Source organism: Protobothrops mucrosquamatus, unplaced genomic scaffold (genome assembly GCF_001527695.2).
Source record: "Protobothrops mucrosquamatus isolate PMUCROS unplaced genomic scaffold, P.Mucros_1.0 scaffold129, whole genome shotgun sequence".
Classification (NCBI taxonomy): domain Eukaryota; kingdom Metazoa; phylum Chordata; class Lepidosauria; order Squamata; family Viperidae; genus Protobothrops; species Protobothrops mucrosquamatus.
In genome coordinates this window covers 1,144,573-1,168,061 of record NW_015386496.1, presented here as the reverse complement: position 1 = coordinate 1,168,061, position 23,489 = coordinate 1,144,573, and the positions used below count along the sequence as shown (strand labels likewise).

Here is a 23,489-nt window from a genome sequence, read left to right as displayed (position 1 = left end):
TGCTTGGGAAGATGTTTGGATGTATGTAACTAGCACTAAACTGGAAGAGGGTGCAGAGGGAAAGCTGTAGAAGCAGGACTGCTGTAAAGAGTAAGCAGTATATTTACTGAGTGTATATGTAGTTTATTTATTTATTTATTTAAATGTTCAAAATGCCCAATAGTCTAAGCTGTCTGAGTGTTTTACACCAAAAAAAGAGAAAGAATACAATTTGAATTACGATTATATCCAATAAAATCAAATAAAATACTAAATAAATACACCATATAATCCAGGTAGCAGTAAGGGGGTCATAACAGTCTAAAACAACATGAATTAATATATAAGTTAAAATACAATTAAAATATGTTTTAAAAGCCTGTGAAAATAAAATGGTCTTCACTTGTCACTGAAATAATGTGAATGTCAGATGGGCCTATCTGAGGAAACAGCCTAAGAAATTGCCCTCCCTTGTAGAATCCCATATTTCCTCCCTTGGTGGGGGATCTGGAGGGCCTCAGAAAATCTTACGGTCCAGTTTAGGTACATACTAGAGAAAGGTGCTCCTTCAGAGAATCAGATCCTAAGCCTTGAAGTCTTTAAAGGTCAAAGCCAATGTTTTGTATTGGATCCAGAAATATACTGATAGTCAATGTAGATGATGAAATATTGGCATAATATATGCATATCGGCCAGTCCCAGTGAGTAGTCTAGCCACTCTAATTTTGAACCAACTGAAGTTTCCAGACTATTTTTGAAAGTAGCCCCACATACAATGCATTGCAATAATCCAACCAAAAAGTTACCAGCGAGGCTCTGTTTGGAAAAGGTCACAGTTGATAAATGAGCCAAAGCTATTGAAAGGCACTCTGTTCAAGTGAGGCCACTTGGGCTTCTGACAATGATAGATCAAGAATCACCTCCAAACTGCAAATATGCTCCTTTAGGGTGAATGTGGATCTCTCCAGACCAGGCAGGGTACTGGACAGAATCACTATCAACAAATCTTGTCTTGCCTGGATTGAGTCTCAGTTTATTTACTCTCATCCACTCCTTTACCCTGTCCAAGCAATCACCTCTCCTAGATGAAAAGGAGAGGTAGTTAGGCATCTCCACATTATCTCAATCTCCTGGCCTCTCAATCTCAATGGATGAACTATTCTAATGGCTTCATGTAGATATTAAAAAGCTTAGCAGATAAAATGGAGCCCTGAGGGACTATATAGCCCAATTGTCATGATGCAGAATGGTAATCCCCCAGCACTAGTTGGACATTCAAGTAGGAGTGGGCCAACATAGTATAGTGCTACTACATCCCAGCTGATATAACCTGTCTAGGATACTAGTCAATAGTATTGAAAGCCACAGTTTTATAGCCATGCCTGAAATGAGATCAAAATCTATCTAAAAATCAGATCCACCCAAGAAAGCCTTAAGTTTCAAATCTCCTGAATTTGCAAGTAGACTTTATTTTTCTCATATGAGGCTGGGTGGAAATGTCCTTTTAAACTCCCCTATACTGCTTGAAACTAAAGCACAAAACCCCAATGCTTGAATTAATTCCAACAGTAGCACTACTGCAAGCTTCTTGCAATAGTCATAGTTCTTGTTCCTTGGCCTCTCAACTTTGGCAGCTAGATCCAGAATAGCAATAGCAATATATACCGCCCCCATGGTGCTTTATAGCACTCTCTGGGTGGTTTAGTGTCAACATATTGTCCCCAACAATCTGGGTCGTCATTTTACTAACCTTGGAAGGATAGAAGTCTGAGTCAACCTCTAGCCCATGAGGATCGAACTGCAGATTGTGGGCAGTTAGCCTGCAACAGAATGTGACAACTTGCCACGGCCAACTTGCCACAACCAACTCACCATGGGACAATTCACTGCAGCCAATTTGCCGCGGGACAATCAATCATTCAATTTAATTATTTAAAATAATTAAAACATTGTTTTAATTTTAGTCATTCACATTTCATTTTGTCCATCCTTTTGCACATTCTTTAATGATTCTGTTCCACCATTTCTTTGTAGTGTAACTCTTGTCCTGCGGTGAGTTGGCCATGGCGAGTTGGCTACGGAAAATTGGTCGTGACAAGTTGGCTGTGGCAAGTTGTCCTAGACCCGCCTGCAATGCTGCATTCTAACTTTTGTTGTGCCATGTGTTGCCAAGATCATGCCACAGCATAAAAGCCATTGATAGCAGGGATAAACTCTACTGAATACAAATTAAAAAGAGCTAGTCCAATGGCAAGATACAATTAGGTTGCCCAGATTGAATGAAACACTCAAAACTATACTGCTCAGAATTGCTACCTACCAAAGTTATGCAAATAGTTTATATTTAATTTTGCACTCTACTATAGTTGTTGAGATTATACAACAGTTGCTCTTAAAACTGTAGGGCATTAAATACTCACAAGAGCACCTCTTGTTTTAATTCTGCCAAGCCAATAAATTGCCCATAAAGTATAATTTATAGACTTTAATTATAAATAATTATGTTTTTTTAAAAAGCTATAAAGATCTGAATGCAGATTCTTCAATTATTCTACAACTCTGAAGCTATCTAAAAGTGGCTTATTTCACTGTTCAAGAAAGTAAACTTTTTATCTTTTTTGTTTCCTAACTTGTCCATATTCTAAAAGACTCCATGGGTCATTTTCTGCCTGTAGAGACTGGTATAATGACAGATACATTGCTGCATTATACCAGGTTCAACTAGTTCTATGTTTAAATTTCTATTGTGTACTGAAATTGGCACTGCCTGTCTTGGGTCATATCACTCCTATCTTAAGTACATATGCTGGACATTGAAGCTAGAAAACTTTTCCACCAGCTTTTTAGTACCCTTCTGTACTTTTCGAATATTTTCTATTAACCTCCAGGCTGTTTCTGTAATGTATATTTCAACTTCTCTTGAGTCACTGTTAAGATTAGGTTTTTCCCATAAAGTAATTGCTATACTTAGGCCAACATGAAATAGATTCTTCAAAATGTATCCTTCAGACGAAAAATAAAAAAAATGTCCCAGAGAGAAGAAATGAAAATAAACAAAACAGTTGCAAGGACCTAGATTATACTTTTTAAGAAACTACCCATCTTCAAGTTGTTGATTTTTTTTCCAGTTTTGGGGTAAGTTTTTTACCAGAGAAAAGTTTTGTGTTTGCAGAAGTGAACAAATATTGCTAAGAAACAGTTACAATGTTCAAAGAAAGCTGGACTAGTCTAAGAGAAAACTCATTTTGGAGTTTTCTAAATATTAGCATAATGTTCCTTTCAATTTTGCTCCATGCTGAAAAACATTTGATTTTTTCCTGAAGTTAACCGTGGTGATGTTCATGTAATCTACAAAGTATCAAAATTAAGACATATTAAAAATTTTCATAGGCATCATGTACAGATGGAAAATTATTTAATCATTTGGAAACTGTGTGGCGCTTCAGTCCAGGAGTTCCTGGCTATCAAAGGACATGCACCTTGGATTTTTCAGTAAGTATAACCCTCCCAAGCTATTGAGACCAAAGAAAAATGTATTTTTGAAACCATACCTGATTGCAGTATTGTCCTATATAGTAAGTATTTTAAATATGTATTTTATTGTGCGTAGTATAATAGGTCAGAAAGTGACAAGTCCAAAATCATTCAGTTCGATTTGTGCCTAAGGCAGGACTAGAATCCACGATCTCCCAGTTTCTGGCTTAGTACCTTAACCACTCTGCCAGACTGGCTTTGTATAGTTTGCTTTTAATTATGATTGCAAAATTACTTTTGCGAACCATAATTTTTTGTTGCAGCAATCCAACTTTAATGAATTTGTTTTTAAGCAATGAAGAATGCTCATTTCCAAGCAATTCGTAATGTGCATGGAATAAATTATTCCACTAGCAGTAGCAATTTCATTATTTCAATTCTCTTATAGCATTTCATTCAAATACAATTTTATTTTAAGTATTTTCAGGATTTTTTTTTCTGAATACAAGTAGTTCTCCAGCACTGGAGATGGAGGATCCACCCATGGGTAGTAGACTGTATTCCTGCCCAATCAGATTAAGTCAGCCAAAGTTGCCACGCCCGTCCTGGACCCAGATCCCAGTCTTGACTTAATCTTGCCCATGGACGGACGTGTAACTCTGGCTCTTAGGCAGGTATAGTCTTGGCTACTGGTGAATCCTCCACCTTCTTNTAATAGGCTCTGAAGATTGGTTTAAGGTTCTTTAATAGCTTTGGGGAATAAAAACAAAAACCATGTATAATAATGAGTTAAAATTATGACCCCAAGTGTTTGTTATACCGTTTAATCAACAGCAGAATATCTACTATTTAACAATTGTATCTTTCTATCAAGAGTTTTTATCTCAAGGAAGTCAAATGCAGTTTGCAAATGTTTTGACTAAAAGCTTATATTTTCTACTTTCCACCCAATATGTTTAATTTTTGGTATTAAAATACAGTTAAATAATTCTTAATATCCTTGTGTTATAAGGAAATAGTCAAGACTGAGAGGAGGTTGGTAAAGATTACCCAAAGAGTACTTTGGCTCTTTTCTTCTAAATCCGTTGGGACTAAGACTTGTGCAAAGGAAAAAGTATGAACGGTTTGTTGTTTTCAGAGCAATTAAATGCTGGAATGACAGGCAGGATTGTGTCCTTGAAGTACTGTACAACCTTGAGTGAGAAAGCTAGCTGAAATTCCATATTTGTTTATAGAATGATTGGAACAATATTTAAAGCAAAGGGAAGTAGAGAAATAAAATAGAATTTAGTTACATATCTCTAATAATTTTATTTTTCATTTTTCATGTTTACTAGGTATTCTATGCAAGAAATGTATGATGTGGTAGCTGTTGTAAGCGAATACAAGAACTTTGTTCCTTGGTGCAAAAAATCAGATGTATTATCCAAACGTTCAGGATACTGCAAAGCTAAATTAGAAGTAGGATTTCCTCCTGTGTTGGAAAGATATACATCTGTTGTTACACTAGTCAGACCTCACTTGGTTAAGGTAATGCATATTTTTTGTTATATGTAAACTGCCACACTTTTCAATATAGAATATAAGAAGTCCAAGAGTTGCCAGTAGTCAATAGGGGATCTTATCTAGCCATGTTTTGACCAAGAAATCTTGGGCTGGCTCTCCCTCTGATTACTCTTCTCCCTGTAAATCTCCTGGATATAACTTATTGCTTGGGAAGATGTTTGGATGTATGTAACTAGCACTAAACTGGAAGAGGGTGCAGAGGGAAATCTGTAGAAGCAGGACTGCTGTAAAGAGTAAGCAGTATATTTACTGAGTGTATATGTAGTTTATTTATTTATTTATTTAAATGTTCAAAATGCCCAGTAGTCTAAGCTGTCTGAGTGTTTTACACCAAAAAAAAGAGAAAGAATACAATTTGAATTACGATTATATCCAATAAAATCAAATAAAATACTAAATAAATACACCATATAATCCAGGTAGCAGTAAGGGGGTCATAATGGTCTAAAACAACATGAATTAATATATAAGTTAAAATACAATTAAAATATGTTTTAAAAGCCTGTGAAAATAAAATGGTCTTCACTTGTCACTGAAATAATGTGAATGTCAGATGGGCCTATCTGAGGAAACAGCCTAAGAAATTGCCATCCCTTGTAGAATCCCATATTTCCTCCCTTGGTGGGGGATCTGGAGGGCCTCAGAAAATCTTAAGGTCCAGTTTAGGTACATACTAGAGAAAGGTGCTCCTTCAGAGAATCAGATCCTAAGCCTTGAAGTCTTTAAAGGTTAAAGCCCATATTTTGTATTGGATCCAGAAATATACTGATAGTCAATGTAGATGATGAAATATTGGCATAATATATGCATATCGACCAGTCCCAGTGAGTAGTCTAGCCACTCTAATTTTGAACCAACTGAAGTTTCAAGACTATTTTTGAAAGTAGACCCACATACAGTGCATTGCAATAATCCAACCAAAAAGTTACCAGCGAGGCTCTGTTTGGAAAAGGTCACAGTTGATAAATCAGCCAAAGCTATTAAAAGGCACTCTGTTCAAGTGAGGCCACTTGGGCTTCTGACAATGATAGATCAAGAATCACCTCCAAACTGCAAATATGCTCCTTTAGGGTGAATGTGGATCTCTCCAGACCAGGCAGGGTACTGGACAGAATCACTATCAACAAATCTTGTCTTGCCTGGACTGAGTCTCAGTTTATTTACTCTCATCCACCTCTCCTAGATGAAATCACCTCTCCTAGATGAAAAGGAGAGGTAGAGTTAGGCATCTCCACATTATCTCAATCTCCTGGCCTCTCAATCTCAATGGATGACCTATTCTAATGGCTTCCTGTAGTTGTTAAAAAGCTTAGCAGATAAAATGGAGCCCTGAGGGACTATATAGCCCAATTGTCATGATGCAGAATGGTAATCCCCCAGCACTAGTTGGACATTCAAGTAGGAGTGGGCCAACATAGTATAGTGCTACTACATCCCAGCTGATGTAACCTGTCTAGGATACTATAGTCAATGGCATTGAAAGCCACGGTTTTATAGCTATGCCTGAAATGAGATCGAAATCTATCTAAAAATCAGATCCATCCAAGAAAGCCTTAAGTTTCAAAACTCCTGAATGTGCAAGTAGACTTTATTTTTCTCATATGAGGCTGGGTGGAAATGTCCTTTTAAACTCCCCTATACTGCTTGAAACTAAAGCACAAAACCCCAATGCTTGAATTAATTCCAACAGTAGCAAGCTTCTTGCAATAGTCATAGTTCTTGTTCCTTGGCCTCTCAACTTTGGCAGCTAGATCCAGAATAGCAATAGCAATATATACCGCCCCCATGGTGCTTTATAGCACTCTCTGGGTGGTTTAGTGTCAACATATTGCCCCCAACAATCTGGGTCGTCATTTTACTAACCTTGGAAGGATAGAAGTCTGAGTCAACCTCTAGCCCATGAGGATCGAACTGCAGATTGCGGGCAGTTAGCCTGCAACGGAATGTGACAACTTGCCACGGCCAACTTGCCACAACCAACTCACTATGGGACAATTCACTGCAGCCAATTTGCCGCGGGACAATCAATCATTCAATTTAATTATTTAAAATAATTAAAACATTGTTTTAATTTTAGTCATTCACATTTCATTTTGTCCATCCTTTTGCACCTTCTTTAATGATTCTGTTCCACCATTTCTTTGTAGTGTAACTCTTGTCCTGCGGTGAGTTGGCTACGGAAAATTGGTCATGACAAGTTGGCTGTGGCAAGTTGTCCTAGACCCACCTGCAATGCTGCATTCTTACTTTTGTTGTGCCATGTGTTGCCGAGATCACGCCACAGCATAAAAGCCATTGGTAGCAGGGATAAACTCTACTGAATACAAATTAAAAAGAGCTAGTCCAATGGCAAGATACAATTAGGTTGCCCAGATTGAATGAAACACTCAAAACTATACTGCTCAGAATTGCTACCTACCAAAGTTATGCAAATAGTTTATATTTAATTATGCACTCTACTATAGTTGTTGAGATTATACAACAGTTGCTCTTAAAACTGTAGGGCATTAAATACTCACAGGAGCACCTCTTGTTTTAATTCTGCCAAGCCAATAAATTGCCCATAAAGTATAATTTATAGACTTTAATTATAAATAATTGTTTTTTTAAAAAGCTATAAAGATCTGAATGCAGATTCTTCAATTATTCTACAACTCTGAAGCTATCTAAAAGTGGCTTATTACACTGTTCAAGAAAGTAAACTTTTTATCTTTTTTGTTTCCTAACTTGTCCATATTCTAAAAGACTCCATGGGTCATTTTCTGCCTGTAGAGACTGGTATAATGACAGATACATTGCTGCATTATACCAGGTTCAACTAGTTCTATGTTTAAATTTCTATTGTGTACTGAAATTGGCACTGCCTGTCTTGGGTCATATCACTCTTATCTTAAGTACATATGCTGGACATTGAAGCTAGAAAACTTTTCCACCAGCTTTTTAGTACCCTTCTGTACTTTTCGAATATTTTCTATTAACCTCCAGGCTGTTTCTGTAATGTATATTTCAACTTCTCTTGAGTCACTGTTAAGATTAGGTTTTTCCCATAAAGTAATTGCTATACTTAGGCCAACATGAAATAGATTCTTCAAAATGTATCCTTCAGACGAAAAATAAAAAAAATGTCCCAGAGAGAAGAAATGAAAATAAACAAAACAGTTGCAAGGACCTAGATTATACTTTTTAAGAAACTACCCATCTTCAAGTTGTTGATTTTTTTTCCAGTTTTGGGTTAAGTTTTTTACCAGAGAAAAGTTTTGTGTTTGCAGAAGTGAACAAATATTGCTAAGAAACAGTTACAATGTTCAAAGAAAGCTGGACTAGTCTAAGAGAAAACTCATTTTGGAGTTTTCTAAATATTAGCATAATGTTCCTTTCAATTTTGCTCCATGCTGAAAAACATTTGATTTTTTCCTGAAGTTAACTGTGGTGATGTTCATGTAATCTACAAAGTATCAAAATTAAGACATATTAAAAATTTTCATAGGCATCATGTACAGATGGAAAATTATTTAATCATCTGGAAACTGTGTGGCGCTTCAGTCCAGGAGTTCCTGGCTATCAAAGGACATGCACCTTGGATTTTTCAGTAAGTATAACCCTCCCAAGCTATTGAGACCAAAGAAAAATGTATTTTTGAAACCATACCTGATTGCAGTATTGTCCTATATAAGTATTTTAAATATGTATTTTATTGTGCGTAGTATAATAGGTCAGAAAGTGACAAGTCCAAAATCATTCAGTTCGATTTGTGCCTAAGGCAGGACTAGAATCCACGATCTCCCAGTTTCTGGCTTAGTACCTTAACCACTCTGCCAGACTGGCTTTGTATAGTTTGCTTTTAATTACGATTGCAAAATTACTTTTGCGAACCATAATTTTTTGTTGCAGCAATCCAACTTTAATGAATTTGTTTTTAAGCAATGAAGAATGCTCATTTCCAAGCAATTCGTAATGTGCATGGAATAAATTATTCCACTAGCAGTAGTAATTTCATTATTTCAATTCTCTTATAGCATTTCATTCAAATACAATTTTATTTTAAGTATTTTCAGGATTTTTTTTTCTGAATACAAGTAGTTCTCAGTTAACAATGATAACTGGGGCCATCGCTAAGTATGTTTGAAATAATATGGCTACACCACTTAGTGATGGCACTTTTGATTGCCATCATTAAGCAAATCCTGCACTATCATTAAGTGTTATGTCACATGGTTGTCATTTGCGACCTGCTGGCTTCCCCATTGATTTTGCTTGTTGGAAGTTAGCAGTGAAAGTTGCAAATGGCAATCAATATTGCAGGACACATTCAGGCCATCATAAATTCAAATGGTCACTGAATGAGTGGTCATTAAGCAAGGATAACTGTAGCTTTTTTATCTTTAATGATGTTGAACAGGAAATGGTCAGAAATGGCCAAATGATTGCCTATTATTGACAAAGGTTACTCTTTAGAATATAAAAGATAGTAAAATGCATCAGGACCAGTGTACTTATTTAGATATAATTTAGCCTTATTTGGAGATATATTTTTTGCTTAGGTATTTTTAACTGTGTATTTTTAACTGTGCACTTTGTATTCTAAAGAGAAAAATGTCCTTAGAAATGACCATATATAGGCCTGCACATGATACCTGTTGGCACTTCCTTAAATTAAATGGTATCTAGGATTGGACTGCAAGACAGGTGTGCAATCCTAGAAGACACAGCTGCTTTCAGTTAGACAGCTTTGGACTGCCCACAGGACCACAAAGCACTTTGAATTGGAAATAATACATAGAACATAGCAAACCTAGAATGATGGTTTTGTGGGAGAAGGGATAGACAAAAGATTAAAAAGTTAACTAAGAAAGTATTGTATTGTGTGTGGAGCATTATGTAACTGGGAAGTAAACCAATTAATGTCACATACTTCGTTGTAAATCCTATGGTACTGATTTTGTCCATATATTGTTGAGTACTACCACACAACGTGAATGGCAATTAAGGTTAATGAAGAAGTGATTCATGGCTAAAAAACCGGAATCTATAAATATTAGATTGAAACTGCAGCAGAAAATGAATATCCAGATTTTCTTATGATCTTGCAACTAGCCACTATTCCCCAATATCGGTAGATTATAATATAAAGAGTGCCTACCCTTCTTAATCATTAAGGGTGACTGATAATTTATTTTCCTTTACAGATTTCTTTTGAGTTTCGCTCCCTTCTGCATTCTCAGCTTGCCACATTGTTCTTTGATGAAGTTGTTAAGCAGATGGTAGCTGCATTCGAAAGAAGAGCAGCCAAGCTGTATGGTCCAGAAACTAGAATACCTCGAGAATTAATGCTTCATGAAGTGCATCATACATAAAGTAGTTTTGAAATTTCTTGGACACCATCTTTACATATGAGATGTTTTTCTCATGTGGGCTTCCAATTATATGGGGCATTTTTTGCCAATTATGTATATTACTACTGTATAAAACATTCATGTAAGATGCAGGTGTATATAGAAGCTTCAGTAAAGTGCAATTCTAAGGTGCTGGTAAGTTCATTGAGTGGCAGCTACATTTACAATGGCTTCCCTCATCTTTTCAGCATGTATAAAACTCAGCAGTTACCAGTTCTATAGCCTTATTTTGACAATGTTTAATATTTACTATTGAAATCAAGTTTAAGTTATTATTTTAAATGCATATTTAAGTTATTTTTAGTATTCAAAACTAGCTTTAACTAGCAGTGTGCAGTTCTGAAAACAAAGGTTTTTGTAGTGCATAAACTTTGGTAGCAAACTTAATATACAGTATTTTAATAAGTTGTATGAATCCTACAGAAAGGGCTCATATTCATCAGTACATTATTTAATATGGTACTGTAGTAAACTGTTGCAAGATTCCAACAGGCGACTACCTATACTGGGGTTCTGTATGAATAATCATGAACTCTAGCTTTAAAAATGTTCCAGTTAATGACAAACCATAGCGCCTAGGGGTTTATGGCTTTCTTCCACCAGCAGAACTGACAGTGCTAACAAAGCACATTCCCCACCTTCCTTCATAGTTCTCTCCATCTGCCTTAGAAAGTTGGAAAACAAATTAGGAATAAACGGGAAAAAGGATACTACTGTTTGCCGAAGCTGGCTTCAGTAACTTTGGCATTAACTATATGTAAATATAGTTTAAGTTAAAACAGTGTATTTGAATTTCACACCTTTATAATTTTATATATTGCTGCACTCACCACTTGTAATAGTTTGATGATTCTTGCTTGATTCATAAACATACTATCTCCTAGGACTTCTTTTTTATACTATGCACTCCTCATTTTTTATTTTCATAAATGTGAGGGTACTGTAATCTGGTCAGCTGTATTCCTTACTACAGACTGCTTCACAATGGTCATAAGTCTCAGCATCAAGTTAGCTCTGGAGCCTTAATCATGAAAAATGGTTACTCAGGCAAGAAGTTTGTAGATTAAATTGAAGTACAGCTGGATTCTAAACTGCTTCAGTGCAGTTCTAATTTCAGCCACGAAAATGTTATTAAATTTTTTTTGTACTAGGAAGGCAGCTCAATCATCCTGCTTTCTATTTTCATGTATTAAAAGAAACTTGAGAACAATTTTATATGAAAGTTAACTTTTGAGGAATAACTTTTCTTTCCTTGAGAAATAAGACTTTTAATAATTAGTTATTGCTAGTTGGCTCTGAAAACAAAAAAAATGTCTTGAAAAACTTAATACTTGCAATGAACAGATTATGTTGTGAATAAGTTAATACATACCATACCTTAGAGCAATTGTTTTATTACATAAAGTTGTCACATAATTGTATATTTGTCTACTTTGTACACAATTTTATTCAGTCTTGCACACAATGGCTTCTGCATTTTTTAGTGGCAGCAGGCACCAATAAAGTCTTATTTAGCAGAATTGCAAGTGCTTCAACTGGTTTTAAGTTTAGAGCACAAGATTGGTACATGGATCTGCACCCAGTATCAGGAATGTACAAATGTCTTTATTCAAAGTACAAAATAAATTATCTGTAAGCATGGACAATGACTGTTTAAACAATCATACAACTGAAATCCAGTAACTGAATGTTACAGTGATTTTTTTTTCTTTTTTTAAACACAGACCCTTTCTCTGCAGTCACTATCCATCCTTTCCGACTCTGACCCAAGGTTCGCTTAAACTATCAGGTCATGCATTGTAGTTCATGATACGCATCCATGTAGCCTAGGCTTTAGAACATACCACCTCCCATTCCTCCACCCATTCCTCCCATAGCAGCAGCAGCATCCTTCTCTTCCTTGGGGATTTCAGTTACAACTGCTTCAGCTGTAGATAAAAGGGAAGCTACTCCTGCAGCATCCATCAGCGCTGTTCTCACAACCTATGAATGGATTAAGAGTATTTGGTAAAAAGATTGAAATACTAGCTAAGAGCGCTATCACAATCATTAGAAAATTCGGTTATTTACCTTTGTTGGGTCAATAATGCCTTTTTCTATCATATTCACGAAGTCACCAAGCATTGCATCATAACCAACATCAGGTGGGCTTTGCATGATTTTCTCCACTATCAGTGATCCTTCAACCCCTGCATTCTTGGCAATAGTCATAGCTGGAATTTTCAGTGTTCTTCTTATAATCTCTATGCCTATAAAAGGAATGACCTCTGGTTATTACAAAAACAGAACTACACTAATTTCACTGATGATGAAGATGGAACCAACACTGAGCATTTTTCATGTATATATTGCCTATCTGTAAAATTTCCAGTCTGAATCTGGAGGTTAATTTCGTGAAGTCTTTTCATCTATTTTCCAGCTCTCAATAAGCTCTGGATAGTGGGGAGTCAATTTCTGAAGATAAGATAGCTACACTGGGGAGAAGAGAGCACACTACAGGAAATTTGGAAGTCACTTAAAATCTAAGTGTCCAAGTAAATGTTATTAACTTACCAGTTTTCTGATCTTCATTGGCTGGAATCAAAGCATCTAGTGCTGGAATACAACGGAGCAATGCACAGCCACCACCCAGGACTATGCCTTCTTCTACAGCAGCACGAGTGGCATTCAAGGCATCAGTGACTCTGTCTTTCTTCTCATTAACTTCAACATCACTTGTTCCTCCAACCTAAGAGAAATCCCTAGTTGTCATGTTCTTACAGGTAGTTCCTGATATACAACTGTAATGGAGTCTGCCCATTATGGTTTGTTAAATTGGTCAAAGTGGTCAGTCATCTGACTAATACAATTTTACATTTTTTGTGGTGACCATTAAGCCAACCAAGGGTTTATTATGGTGTGGTTTTGCTGAAAATGAGAAGTGCCTGTTTTCAGCAAAAACAGTTGCTGTTCAGTATGACAGTTATGCAACTGCAGGATGCTGCGAGTGGCCATAAATGTAGCCCTGTTACCAAGTACCCAAGGTCCAATCGCATGACCATGAAGGAGGCCTGACTTCGAATCTGAGTCATAAGGCTGGTTGTAACAGGTTGCTAAATGACTGCTCTTAAGTTGAAAACTACCTGTACTTAGAAATTATCTGCAAAATTCTGTAATCTGAAGGACTCTGGAAAAGGCAATTTCTCTTGTATGATTGGAATGCTGCTGTTCAAGAAATGTTACGGCTCCCTTTGACATAAAAAACTAATCTTATTAGTTTTCAGTTCTGTGGTAGGGTTAAGTATCTTACTATCTTTACCACTGAAGAAATTCCATCTTCTCCAGTTTAAGAGATGCCTCAGGCCATAAATGAATATCATTTTGAGTTCAACAAACCATTGCTGTCATGAGGAAACTATTAGTCTTCCTGTATTTTGTTATATTTTCACAAAACGTAGTTTGTTTAACACTATATTCACAGCCACTTTTAATAAATTCTTAAACCGACTTAAGTCCAATCCAGTGTCTTCTGGATATGATAGATTACTATTCCTATCTTAACCAGATAAGTTATCTTTCAGGTTATAGTTAATATCTCATGGAGACTAGACTCTAATGTTAATCAAATCCCAAGATGTTGAAGCCATTTATACTACCTTTTATTGAGTTAGTAAATTTGTATGCTGCCCAGCTAAGAAAACATTAAGTAGGGCAACTCAACATAAAAAGATGAAATTACACTAACTTGGTTTTACCCAGACAGAAAACCCAGTGTACCTACCTTTAGTAAAGCTACTCCATCAGAAAGCTTAGCCAAGCGCTCGTTTAGCTTCTCTTTTTCATATTCACTTGTGGTGGTTTCCAGTTGTTCAATTATTTCTTGAATCCGTTTTTCAATCTGAGCCTTATCACCTTTTCCTTTAAGCAATAAGCAGTCATCTTTGGTTACAATGACTTCTCCAACTTTGCCAAAGTCATGAGGCTGAACATCTTCCAGATTTATAGTTAAACCTTCCTCTCCTAATACCTGAAATAGGTTATGTTGAACAAAGTTCTTTGTTACCAGTTGCAATTTTACAAATTTTTAATAGTCATTATTTAAAAAAAACCCCTTTTTTTGCTTCATTAAGATTTCCTATGTACTATCAAAAATTTATCCTGAATTAAAAAGACCGACTAAATGTCATACGAAATAATCATTTACAGCCCAGGCACTTTAACAGTGCAAATTTTTCAATCTGTATAGACAGTTTCATGCCTGCCCATTTAAGAACCCGTGCAGGCGTCATTGTTATCAGTTCAGTGAGTTGCAGCAGAGCACACACTTCACAAAATGGAAAGCCATTTGCTTCCAATGTAGATAGTTGGATTTTGTTTGTTTGGGGTTTGTTTGCTTTTTGGTGCTTTCAAGTCAGTGTTGACTCCTGGCGACTGATTGAACAAGTCCCTGCAGTTTTCTGGCAAGATTTCTAGAAATAATTTGCCCTCACTCTCTTCCTGGGACTGAGAGTTAGTGACTGGCCCAAAGTCATCCAGTTCGCTTGCCTAAGGCAGAACTGGAACTCCTAGTCTTCTGATTTCTACCTTGGTGCTTTTAACCTCCACACCAAACTGGTTCTCTATGACAGCCGTCCCCAACCTTTTGAGCACCGGGAACCAATTTCGTGGAGAGAGGTTTTTCTGCGGACCGGAGGGGGAGTGGTTTCATGTACTGCCTACATCCTGCAGATGGGGTTTTGCTTGTTTGTGCGGACCCGTTTCTGGCATGCTGCGCCCCGTTACCGGTCCACGGACCGGGGGTTGGGGACCCCTGCTCTATGAGATAGCTGAAGTTAAAATGGCAGGGCATGTTATATCACTGCAAGAATGCAAAACTGGGCACCCATGGTCTAAATCACAAAGCTCTCTGCAAGTACAGTAGTCTTTGACTTATGACTACAACTGAGCTCAACATTTTCATTGCTAAACAAGGCAGTTAAGTGAGTTTTGCTCCATTTTGTGACCTTTCTTGTCACAGTTAAGTGAATTACTGCAGCTGTTAAGTTAGTAACGTGGTAAGTGAATCTGGCTTTCCCAATAACTTTGATTGTCAGAGGGTTGCAAAAGATGATCACATGACCCAAGGACACAATAACTGTCATAAATACATGCCAATGCCAAGTGTCCAAATTTTGATCACGTGGCCACGGGCATGCTGCAACCGTTGTAAGTATGAAAAGCGGCCATAAGTAACTTTTTCCAGTACTGTTGTAACTTTAAACAATCACTGAATGAATGGTTAAGTTGAAGACCACTTTTACTATATTCACATCTCTGGTCTGCTTTGACATAAAACACCTTCCTCCATTCTCCTTTGATATAAATAAGGATCAAATATTACAATAAATCAAGTATATAATTAGGTTAGGATCCTACAGCTCTAGATATAATACTAATACAGATTTATCAACTGTGCGTTCATGATGTCAATTTTCTGTGGATTAAGAACTTTTCATTTCTTTTTAGGGTTTACTTACAGCACCACCAGTAGCAATTGCCATATCTTTAAGTTGATTTTTTCTATTGTCACCAAAACCAGGTGCTTTTACTGCAACCACCTGCAGGCCAACTTTCAATCTGAGAAAAAAAATTCAGTAAGCAATCTGCACTTTAAGTCTAAAATCTTTTTTAACACTTCTTTGTCCAAAATACTTCATTGTACAATTCTAAATAGATATTATTTTAATATGACAATTTAACTAAAGTGATTGGCCATTATTTACAGACCACAATAACCTCTGATATAAACTACACTCCTGGTTTCCAGTAAAGATTCAGTCCCCCCCCCCCAGTAATCTCTTTAGGTCAGCACTTAACCTTTTTGTCCCATGGACACAAGTCTGAGGAAACCTATAGACCCTTTCTCAAAATGTATTTAAAATAAAATACATATAGTTAGTATTACCAATTATTCTGAAACACCTTTATCAAAATATTTAAAATAACTAGAATATAACAAAGTAATCAAATGTGCTTTAATTTATATCAATCACAAAACTATTCTTTTTTAGGATATAATAATTTGTGAATTTTATTGAAGTTAATCTTGGGAATTTTAAAGGCATAGGTTACTTTGGCTACATAAATCATTTATTTACTTGTACCCAGTTTGATTATTTTTATAAATAATTTGAAGGTGGCAAACATATTCCCCCTTCTACCTCATCTTATTTTTCCCACAACAATCCCATGAGGTGAGTTGGGCTGAAATAGTTTAATGAATAGCTAAACTTAAGGTAGAAACTGGTGAAGCTAAAGTTGTAATTTTCCCACATTTGCAGGCCCAGGTTAAAACCTCTCCTTTAAATGAATAAAATTTTTGATTAACTCCAGATTTCCTTAAGTTTGCAGCATCAGTCGCAATAGCAAACTAGTTAATCTTTCACATTTTTGTTTGATAATATCAAAATCAGAACTACTATACATTTTTACAGCTGCTATTAAGAAGTTACCAAACTATCTTGTAAAATAGGTACATAATTGTTTCATAATTTACTCTCAATTCTACCACTAATAATTAAGAATAAGCTTTCACTCTTGTTCAGACAATAAAAAATTATCCTTGGGTGCTGTTCTAATACTGCAGGAGAAAGTAAATTACCACTGTATGAACACTTTGCTCTGTTTGTGCACTTAGCTCTGTTCCCTATTTTTTTTCAAAAACTGCTCCCAATTGCTTAAAAATACCTTTTCATTTCCAGCAACAGAAACAGTCTCCACTAATACAAACATATCACAAATTATTCTTTTTAGTAGACCAGATTGAAAATTCCAAGTCTGCCAACATGGAAATTCAACTACAGTAAGCGGCGTGGGGTTGGCACTTCTTTCTTAAAAATGATTCTACGAATGCAGCTTCTTGTATTGAAAATGTTTTGGAAAAAGCGCATTTTTAAGAAAAAGATCTTGATATAAAACCTACCTGTTTAGTACAAGTGTGCTGAGGGCTTCTCCATCAACATCTTCAGCAATAATAACTAAAGGCTTACGATGATTATTTGCAATTTCAAGAGCTGGTACTATGGATTGAACACTGGAAATCTTCTTTTCACTGATTAAGAGATAAGCATCTTGGAATTCACATTTCTGTCCTGCAGAGGAACATAATAAGAGCAATGGAGTCTGCCAGAGGCCCTCCAGTGGCAATTGCAAAACATAACACATTCAAATCCCATGCAAAGATGGATCCACAAGACTATCTTGATTTTAGCTGAAAGCAAATTTCATTTATGGCACTCTGTAAAAGTGCTGGGATCACAAATATTATAATAGCTGTTATTGTTGCATGTAGTCAGCCAGATGATTAGACTGCATTCAGACTTTTGTTCATCTATTGACTCCTCCCCAAGGACCTCGCATAGGCAGATGTTTAATATTAAAAGCATCATTTGTAGATGTAAACTGCTTCAAAAAACTGCCCTCTATACCTGACTGATAATGATCTGTCAATGCCAAAAGTGTTCAAGTGGTACTCCAGATATATTGAGCTTGTATCAAAGCACCTATCGCTATTGATATTATCTTTATCACAGTCATTCTACTTTTATTTGTAGGACTTTGTATTTTTGGATTTTCACTAGTTTTTTTTCTCTTCTGCTATCTCCAGGTACTGCCATGTCCAATATCCAGACTTCTTTTTTGTCTTTCTTATTCACAGTTGTTAAGTCTGAGATGTTGTGTGGCATGCGTTTGTCTATCTGAATTCTAAATCCCAGAACATTTTAGCTCCTTCATTTTGTATTATTTTGTTTATTATTATTTGTGGGTAATCTACAATTAGATTAACAGTTTAAGACTGGCAGAAACGTAATAATAATAAAAAAGTGACATGCATAGTTAAAATACAAGTAAAATAATAGTCTTACCATTAAAAGCAACTAAAAAATGAAAAGCTACTTTCAAAGCACAATAAGACAGAAAATAGTACACTTTAACTATATACATTGAATGGACTCCATATTTCCTGAGGATGCCCAGGTTCAAATATTAACATATCCTGCCCATTTAGGGGCAAGATAGGGCACTAGATTGCTCTATTTTGTAGCAAAACATACTTGAACACAGAAATAAATGAATAGGGCAAGGGTAACTCCATTACTCATGAATTAGTTTATTCCTATGATTAAAACAAAAAGACTGATGGATCAGGAAAAGACATGTGGTTCATTAATGGCAACTTACCTTTGGCTGTATTAATGAAGTAGGGAGAGATGTAGCCTCTGTCAAACTTCATACCTTCAATAATTTCCAACTCATCGTTTAAGGTTTTTCCATCCTATTTTTTGAAAGATTTGGAAGATTAACTACTATGGTTGGAAATCAAAAGATTGCTCTTTCAGCTAACAGTAAGTTTTCACTGAGTAAGAGGAAAATACTCAAATTGTAATAATTGAAATTGCTAAATTTAGCCCTTTAATTTTGGCATATAACATGCATGTCATTCCCCCATCTAAATCTACTACTAACAAATATTTTGAAGGATCCTAAGCCTACTTCACATTTCATTATATGCTCTCGGTTAAGTCTTAAAATGCTATCACAAAACACCAAAATAATTCAAGAAACACAGTGTTGTACTTGTGCAACCCTTACCTTCACTGTAATAACCCCTTTCCGTCCAACCTTCTTCATGGCATCGGAGATTATGTTACCAATTTCTTTATCCCCATTTGCTGATATTGTGGCAACCTGCATAGACAAATTATGTGTCACATTTTCTAGGAAATTAAACTACATACAAAAATCTCACCTCACTTTAAAAAGTTGGTAACATGACATCACACCTAACATTTAAAGAAAATGTTTCCAAATTAGGTGGTTTTTGTTAGGCCTATTAAACAGTGCAGCCTAAATAATATATCCACTGGGCAAAGCATGTTGGGAAACAAAATCAGTTACCTGAGCAATTTCTTCTGGAGTTGTGACTGGCTTGGACAATTTCTTCAATTCATTAATTACAGCCTCCACAGCAAGCATCACACCTGAAAAAACAAAAAGTGTTCATTTAAATAATCCACAGACCTAACAGTAAATAGGCATTTAAGAGATATTATCCTCACATTCTCCCCATGTAAAAAATATGGTAAATTCCCTCTCCCTCTGTCAGATACACACAATTTTGTCTCAATTAAATAGACACCAGTCTATTACTATGATGACTATGTTCAAGTCTGTTATGCCTCAGAAGGAATAATATGAGGAAGCTGAGGTAAACTACTTTATTTTGCACCTTCTCATTCAACATTATCCAGCACTGTAATAATGAAGGGAAAATGGACATAGTAATTTAAGACAGTTGTATGGGAGGAGGTTTAGAAACAGTGCTGCATTAAACTTTGAGAAATTTATATCAGAGCCTCATACTCTTTATAACTGGCGTGTAAATATCTGGTGTTTGTATATAGAACACCTGGCCACAGTTAGATTACAATCCACGCAATATGAAAATATACAGAACACTTTATCAAGGTAACATCATGCACAGATATGAATATATGTCTCACTTTTTCTTGTTAATTATGGAAGCACTAACAAAAATGGCCTATGTGAAAGCACATAGAAAAACCAGTTCTGAGTAAGTCTGAATACACCCCCTTTTATCAAACTCACATCAGAATGAAGTATTACCTCTTCTAATTTCCACTGGATTTGCTCCTTTACTGATCTTTTCAAATCCTTCCTTGGCAATTGAACGTGCCAGTACCGTTGCAGTAGTTGTACCATCTCCTGCCTCTTCATTGGTGTTGTTGGCAACATCTTGAACTAGCCTTGCTCCAATGTTTTTGTACTTATCCTTTAAGTCAATTGCCTTGGCTACTGTAACGCCATCTTTTGTCACCTTAGGGCTTCCCCAACTCTGTTCAATAATTACTGTTCTTCCCTAAAATAACATATAAAGTTAAAACACTGGCCTGCTGAGTTTATATAAAATTTAGGTTCCATTCACATCTTTTAATAATGATTAGAAAATATTTTTACAATTATTAGTTTAAAGGCTGTAAGATATACCAGAAAGGCACCATAATTAATTAGGTACTACTCTAGAATAGGGAAGAAATGAATTTGAAGCTCCCAAGTAAACAGAACCTGGAAACATGCTAGCAGTGCCAAATGTGAATCTTCAGGAACAAAGCATGCTTATCCACATACCCACTAAAGTATATACACTGGGAAAAAGTTATGCACAAACATGCATCTGCAAAAACAATGCACAAAAACCACCTGGCATACAAAAGGAGGCATGTCCAAGGAAATATGCAACAATACAATCATGCTATTGAGTAAGGTTACATTTGTTTAAGAGTATTTTTATTCAAAATGATTCACTTGACAATCTCATGTAAAAATTGTTATAAAATTGAGTCTGGTCACATAGACCAGGCTCCATTGTGGTCATTAAGTTGAGGACTACATATTATCACCAGTGCAACTGTATATTTGGGCCTGCTGTTGATATAATCTACTTGCATTAGACTAGGGCAACTTTTACTGACCTCATACCTGGCTCTAAATTCAGGAGAATTTCATTAGTTTTCTAAGCTCATCTGATTAATTTGATATCCAGAGTGCTCAACTTATAGGGAATGCCATGGGGAAGTAAATTTCAAAACAATTCACAAGTAAATATCCACGTTGTGCTGGACCTATTTGTTCCAATACCTTTGGTCCCATAGTGACAGCTACAGCATCAGCTAGTAGATCTACTCCCTGCAACATAAGAGCTCTGGCATCTGCTCCAAATTTCACATCTTTTGCATAGGCTCTTGTAAGGTGTGGGGCCAGGGCTCTGGATACCGGCCTTAGTTGACGTAGCACTGATGGTAAACGCAGCATTTCTATAAAGGAAAAATTGAAGAATGCAAGTCAGTGTCAACATGATCAAGAATGGAAACAGATCATAATCATTCTTACTATATGTCAAAATAATCTTTCCTAAACTGATGCGCACAGATATGCTGGGCCAGAAATCCCAAACTCATTCCCAACATGGTTTACAAAAGAGTTGCGCAATATGGTAAGTCTATGAACACTGCGACTTGCTACAACTCATCAAAATAGGATACCTTTTTGTTAATGGCAAATAACTTATACATTTATAACTAGTGTGATCAATCACTACAGTAGAACTACCTATGCCAAATTCAATGCCCTTGAATTCAACTCATAAGGTCACTTCCATGAAAAGTGATCATATGTTGGCTCACAACTTTGTAAAGGATTATTTATTTATATCCCAACTTTATTTTTTTTATATAAATAGCTCAAGGCAGTGAACATACTTCTTTGTCCTATTTTCCCCACAACAACCTTGTGAGATGGGCTGGGTTGAGAGAAGTGACTAGCCCAGTCACCTAGCCAGACTTCATGTCTAAGGCTGAACTCATTCTTCTGGTTTCTAGCCTGTTGCCTTAACCACTAGAACAAACTGGCTCTTAAAGGATCTTTGCAAATGTATTGTCAATCAGAGAGGCAGGAATATGGATTCAGGTATTAATTCCAACAAATCTGCTTATTACTACCTAAGAAAAGAATTTTTTACCAGCAGTCAGTACTAACAATGCTGTGCTCATCTACATAAAGCCAAGCTCCCTGCTCAACATGGCTGCTGCAGTTCAAGGATGGGGTTTTTTTTTTGCTTTCTATTATATGATTATTTTTTTGTCTGAAATACCAGCAACCATTTTGTGAGAATGCTCATAACCGTTTTTCAAAATGCCAAAACGTTGATAAACTGCTTTAAACTGTAATAATATAGTCACATCCTATCAGAATTCATTTTTAAAGAAATATATGCATAAGAGATACCTGCACCTACCCTCCCATTTCATCTTGGAGCAAAGTGCACTGGAAAACAGGCTTAAAATGGTATCTGTGGGCTGGTATTAACTTAAATGAACATCAAAGCACGAAAGGCAGCTTCTCGGCCACTATCATTCGAAAGAATGCAAGGGGAGAAACAAAAGAAAGAGGGCGAGGGAAGGAAAAGAGTAAAGTCTACTAATAAGTCAAGCATATCTTTTGGACCTCACACGTGCTTCATTCATTTACCAGGTCGGAGCACAAGGTCAAAAGAGCAGCAGCTCCCCCTAGCCCTCGGACAGCAGTACTACAGCCAGTAAAACTTGCAACTCACCGATCCTTTTCCCGAAACTCGTGGGGCATCGGAAGACTGCCCCTTATCTTCACGAGAGTGTGTGTGTGTATGTGTGTGTATGTGTGTGAAGGATCAAGGATAGCAATTCCCGGCCGCTAACTTGAGATCCACCGTCTAAGATTTGGCCGGGATGCATTAAAGTCCCCTAGATCCACTAGCCTGACGCCCTCCAGCTGCAAAGGACTGCCACCCCGCGTGGATCCGCTGGGAGCTGTTATTCAACCCCATCGCAGGAGAGTCTAAACACCACTAGCACTGATGATGTTACCTAGTTAGGGTAACGAAACGTCTGGAAGAAAACAAGCAAGCTCAGAAAGCACCAAGGATCCCTCAGTCTAAACACCGCCTTGCAGATACCAGGCCGGTCGGGGAAGGGCCAGGGCCGTCTCGACTCGGTTGCTGGCAAGCCAACCAATCATCCAGCGGGAGAAAGACTACTACGCGTGAAGACTCACGATCGCCCCCCGATCGGTCTAATCCGCAATCTAGCGCCCCACCCCCACTCGCTGTTCCGCAGTCTTTGAACTGGTGGGATCGCCTTCTCGCGATCCCAGCCTTTCCAACGATCTGGAATGTCTTGGGACTACAAATCCCATCTTTCCAAAGTGCACACAGAGGTGGCGGAGGCGAAAGGGGCAGGACGGCCGCAGGCAGGCGCTGGGCCGTTCCCTCCAAGCAGGAGAGACGAACACGTGAAAGCAGCATTGATTTCTCACTGCCCCGGCCTTGGGCTTCCCTGCAGGCCACCAATCCTCCCGGATCCGGAGCCCCACTTTACCTGTGGCGGGCGAAGGCAACGGGAGATACCGCAGCACGAACAAGGTGGCTCCTCTGACCACTCGCGGGGGCTGGAAGCAGCGCAGCACTCTCACCTCTCTCGGACTGCCCCACCTCCTCACCCACGT

General features: G+C 37.0%; 2 protein-coding genes across 2 annotated transcripts in view; one reads left to right on the top strand and one right to left on the bottom strand.

Annotated features, from left to right (window-relative positions):
- COQ10B (coenzyme Q10B) overlaps window positions 1-11,932 on the top strand; it is a 19,619-nt gene extending 7,687 nt beyond the window's left edge. Inside the window, exons 4-5 of the mRNA XM_015813039.1 lie at window positions 3,370-3,471; window positions 10,206-11,932. Of these exons, the coding sequence (XP_015668525.1) occupies window positions 3,370-3,471; window positions 10,206-10,373 (270 nt within the window). The 3' untranslated portion in view covers window positions 10,374-11,932. The remainder of the gene's footprint in view (window positions 1-3,369; window positions 3,472-10,205) is intronic.
- On the bottom strand, window positions 11,794-23,489 carry HSPD1 (heat shock protein family D (Hsp60) member 1). Its single transcript, XM_015813037.1, has 12 exons — window positions 23,363-23,489; window positions 21,090-21,265; window positions 20,058-20,310; window positions 19,329-19,411; window positions 19,023-19,118; window positions 18,612-18,705; window positions 17,353-17,521; window positions 15,908-16,007; window positions 14,173-14,418; window positions 12,966-13,140; window positions 12,483-12,661; window positions 11,794-12,395 (listed from the first exon to the last, which is right to left on the bottom strand). Exons 2-12 carry the CDS (start codon window positions 21,261-21,263, stop codon window positions 12,246-12,248), a joined length of 1,719 nt encoding a protein of 572 aa, XP_015668523.1. The 5' UTR covers window positions 21,264-21,265; window positions 23,363-23,489; the 3' UTR covers window positions 11,794-12,245.

Bases quoted from the DNA above. Each gene is read 5' to 3' on its own strand.
- HSPD1 (XM_015813037.1), bottom strand. From the start codon at position 21,263: ATGCTGCGTTTACCATCAGTGCTACGTCAACTAAGGCCGGTATCCAGA. The intron at 17,522-18,611 runs GTAAGTTGCCAT...GTTCCTCTGCAG, and splicing joins CTTCATTAATACAGCCAAAG to GACAGAAATGTGAATTCCAA. The intron at 12,396-12,482 runs GTAAATAACCGA...ATCCATTCATAG, and splicing joins GCATTATTGACCCAACAAAG to GTTGTGAGAACAGCGCTGAT.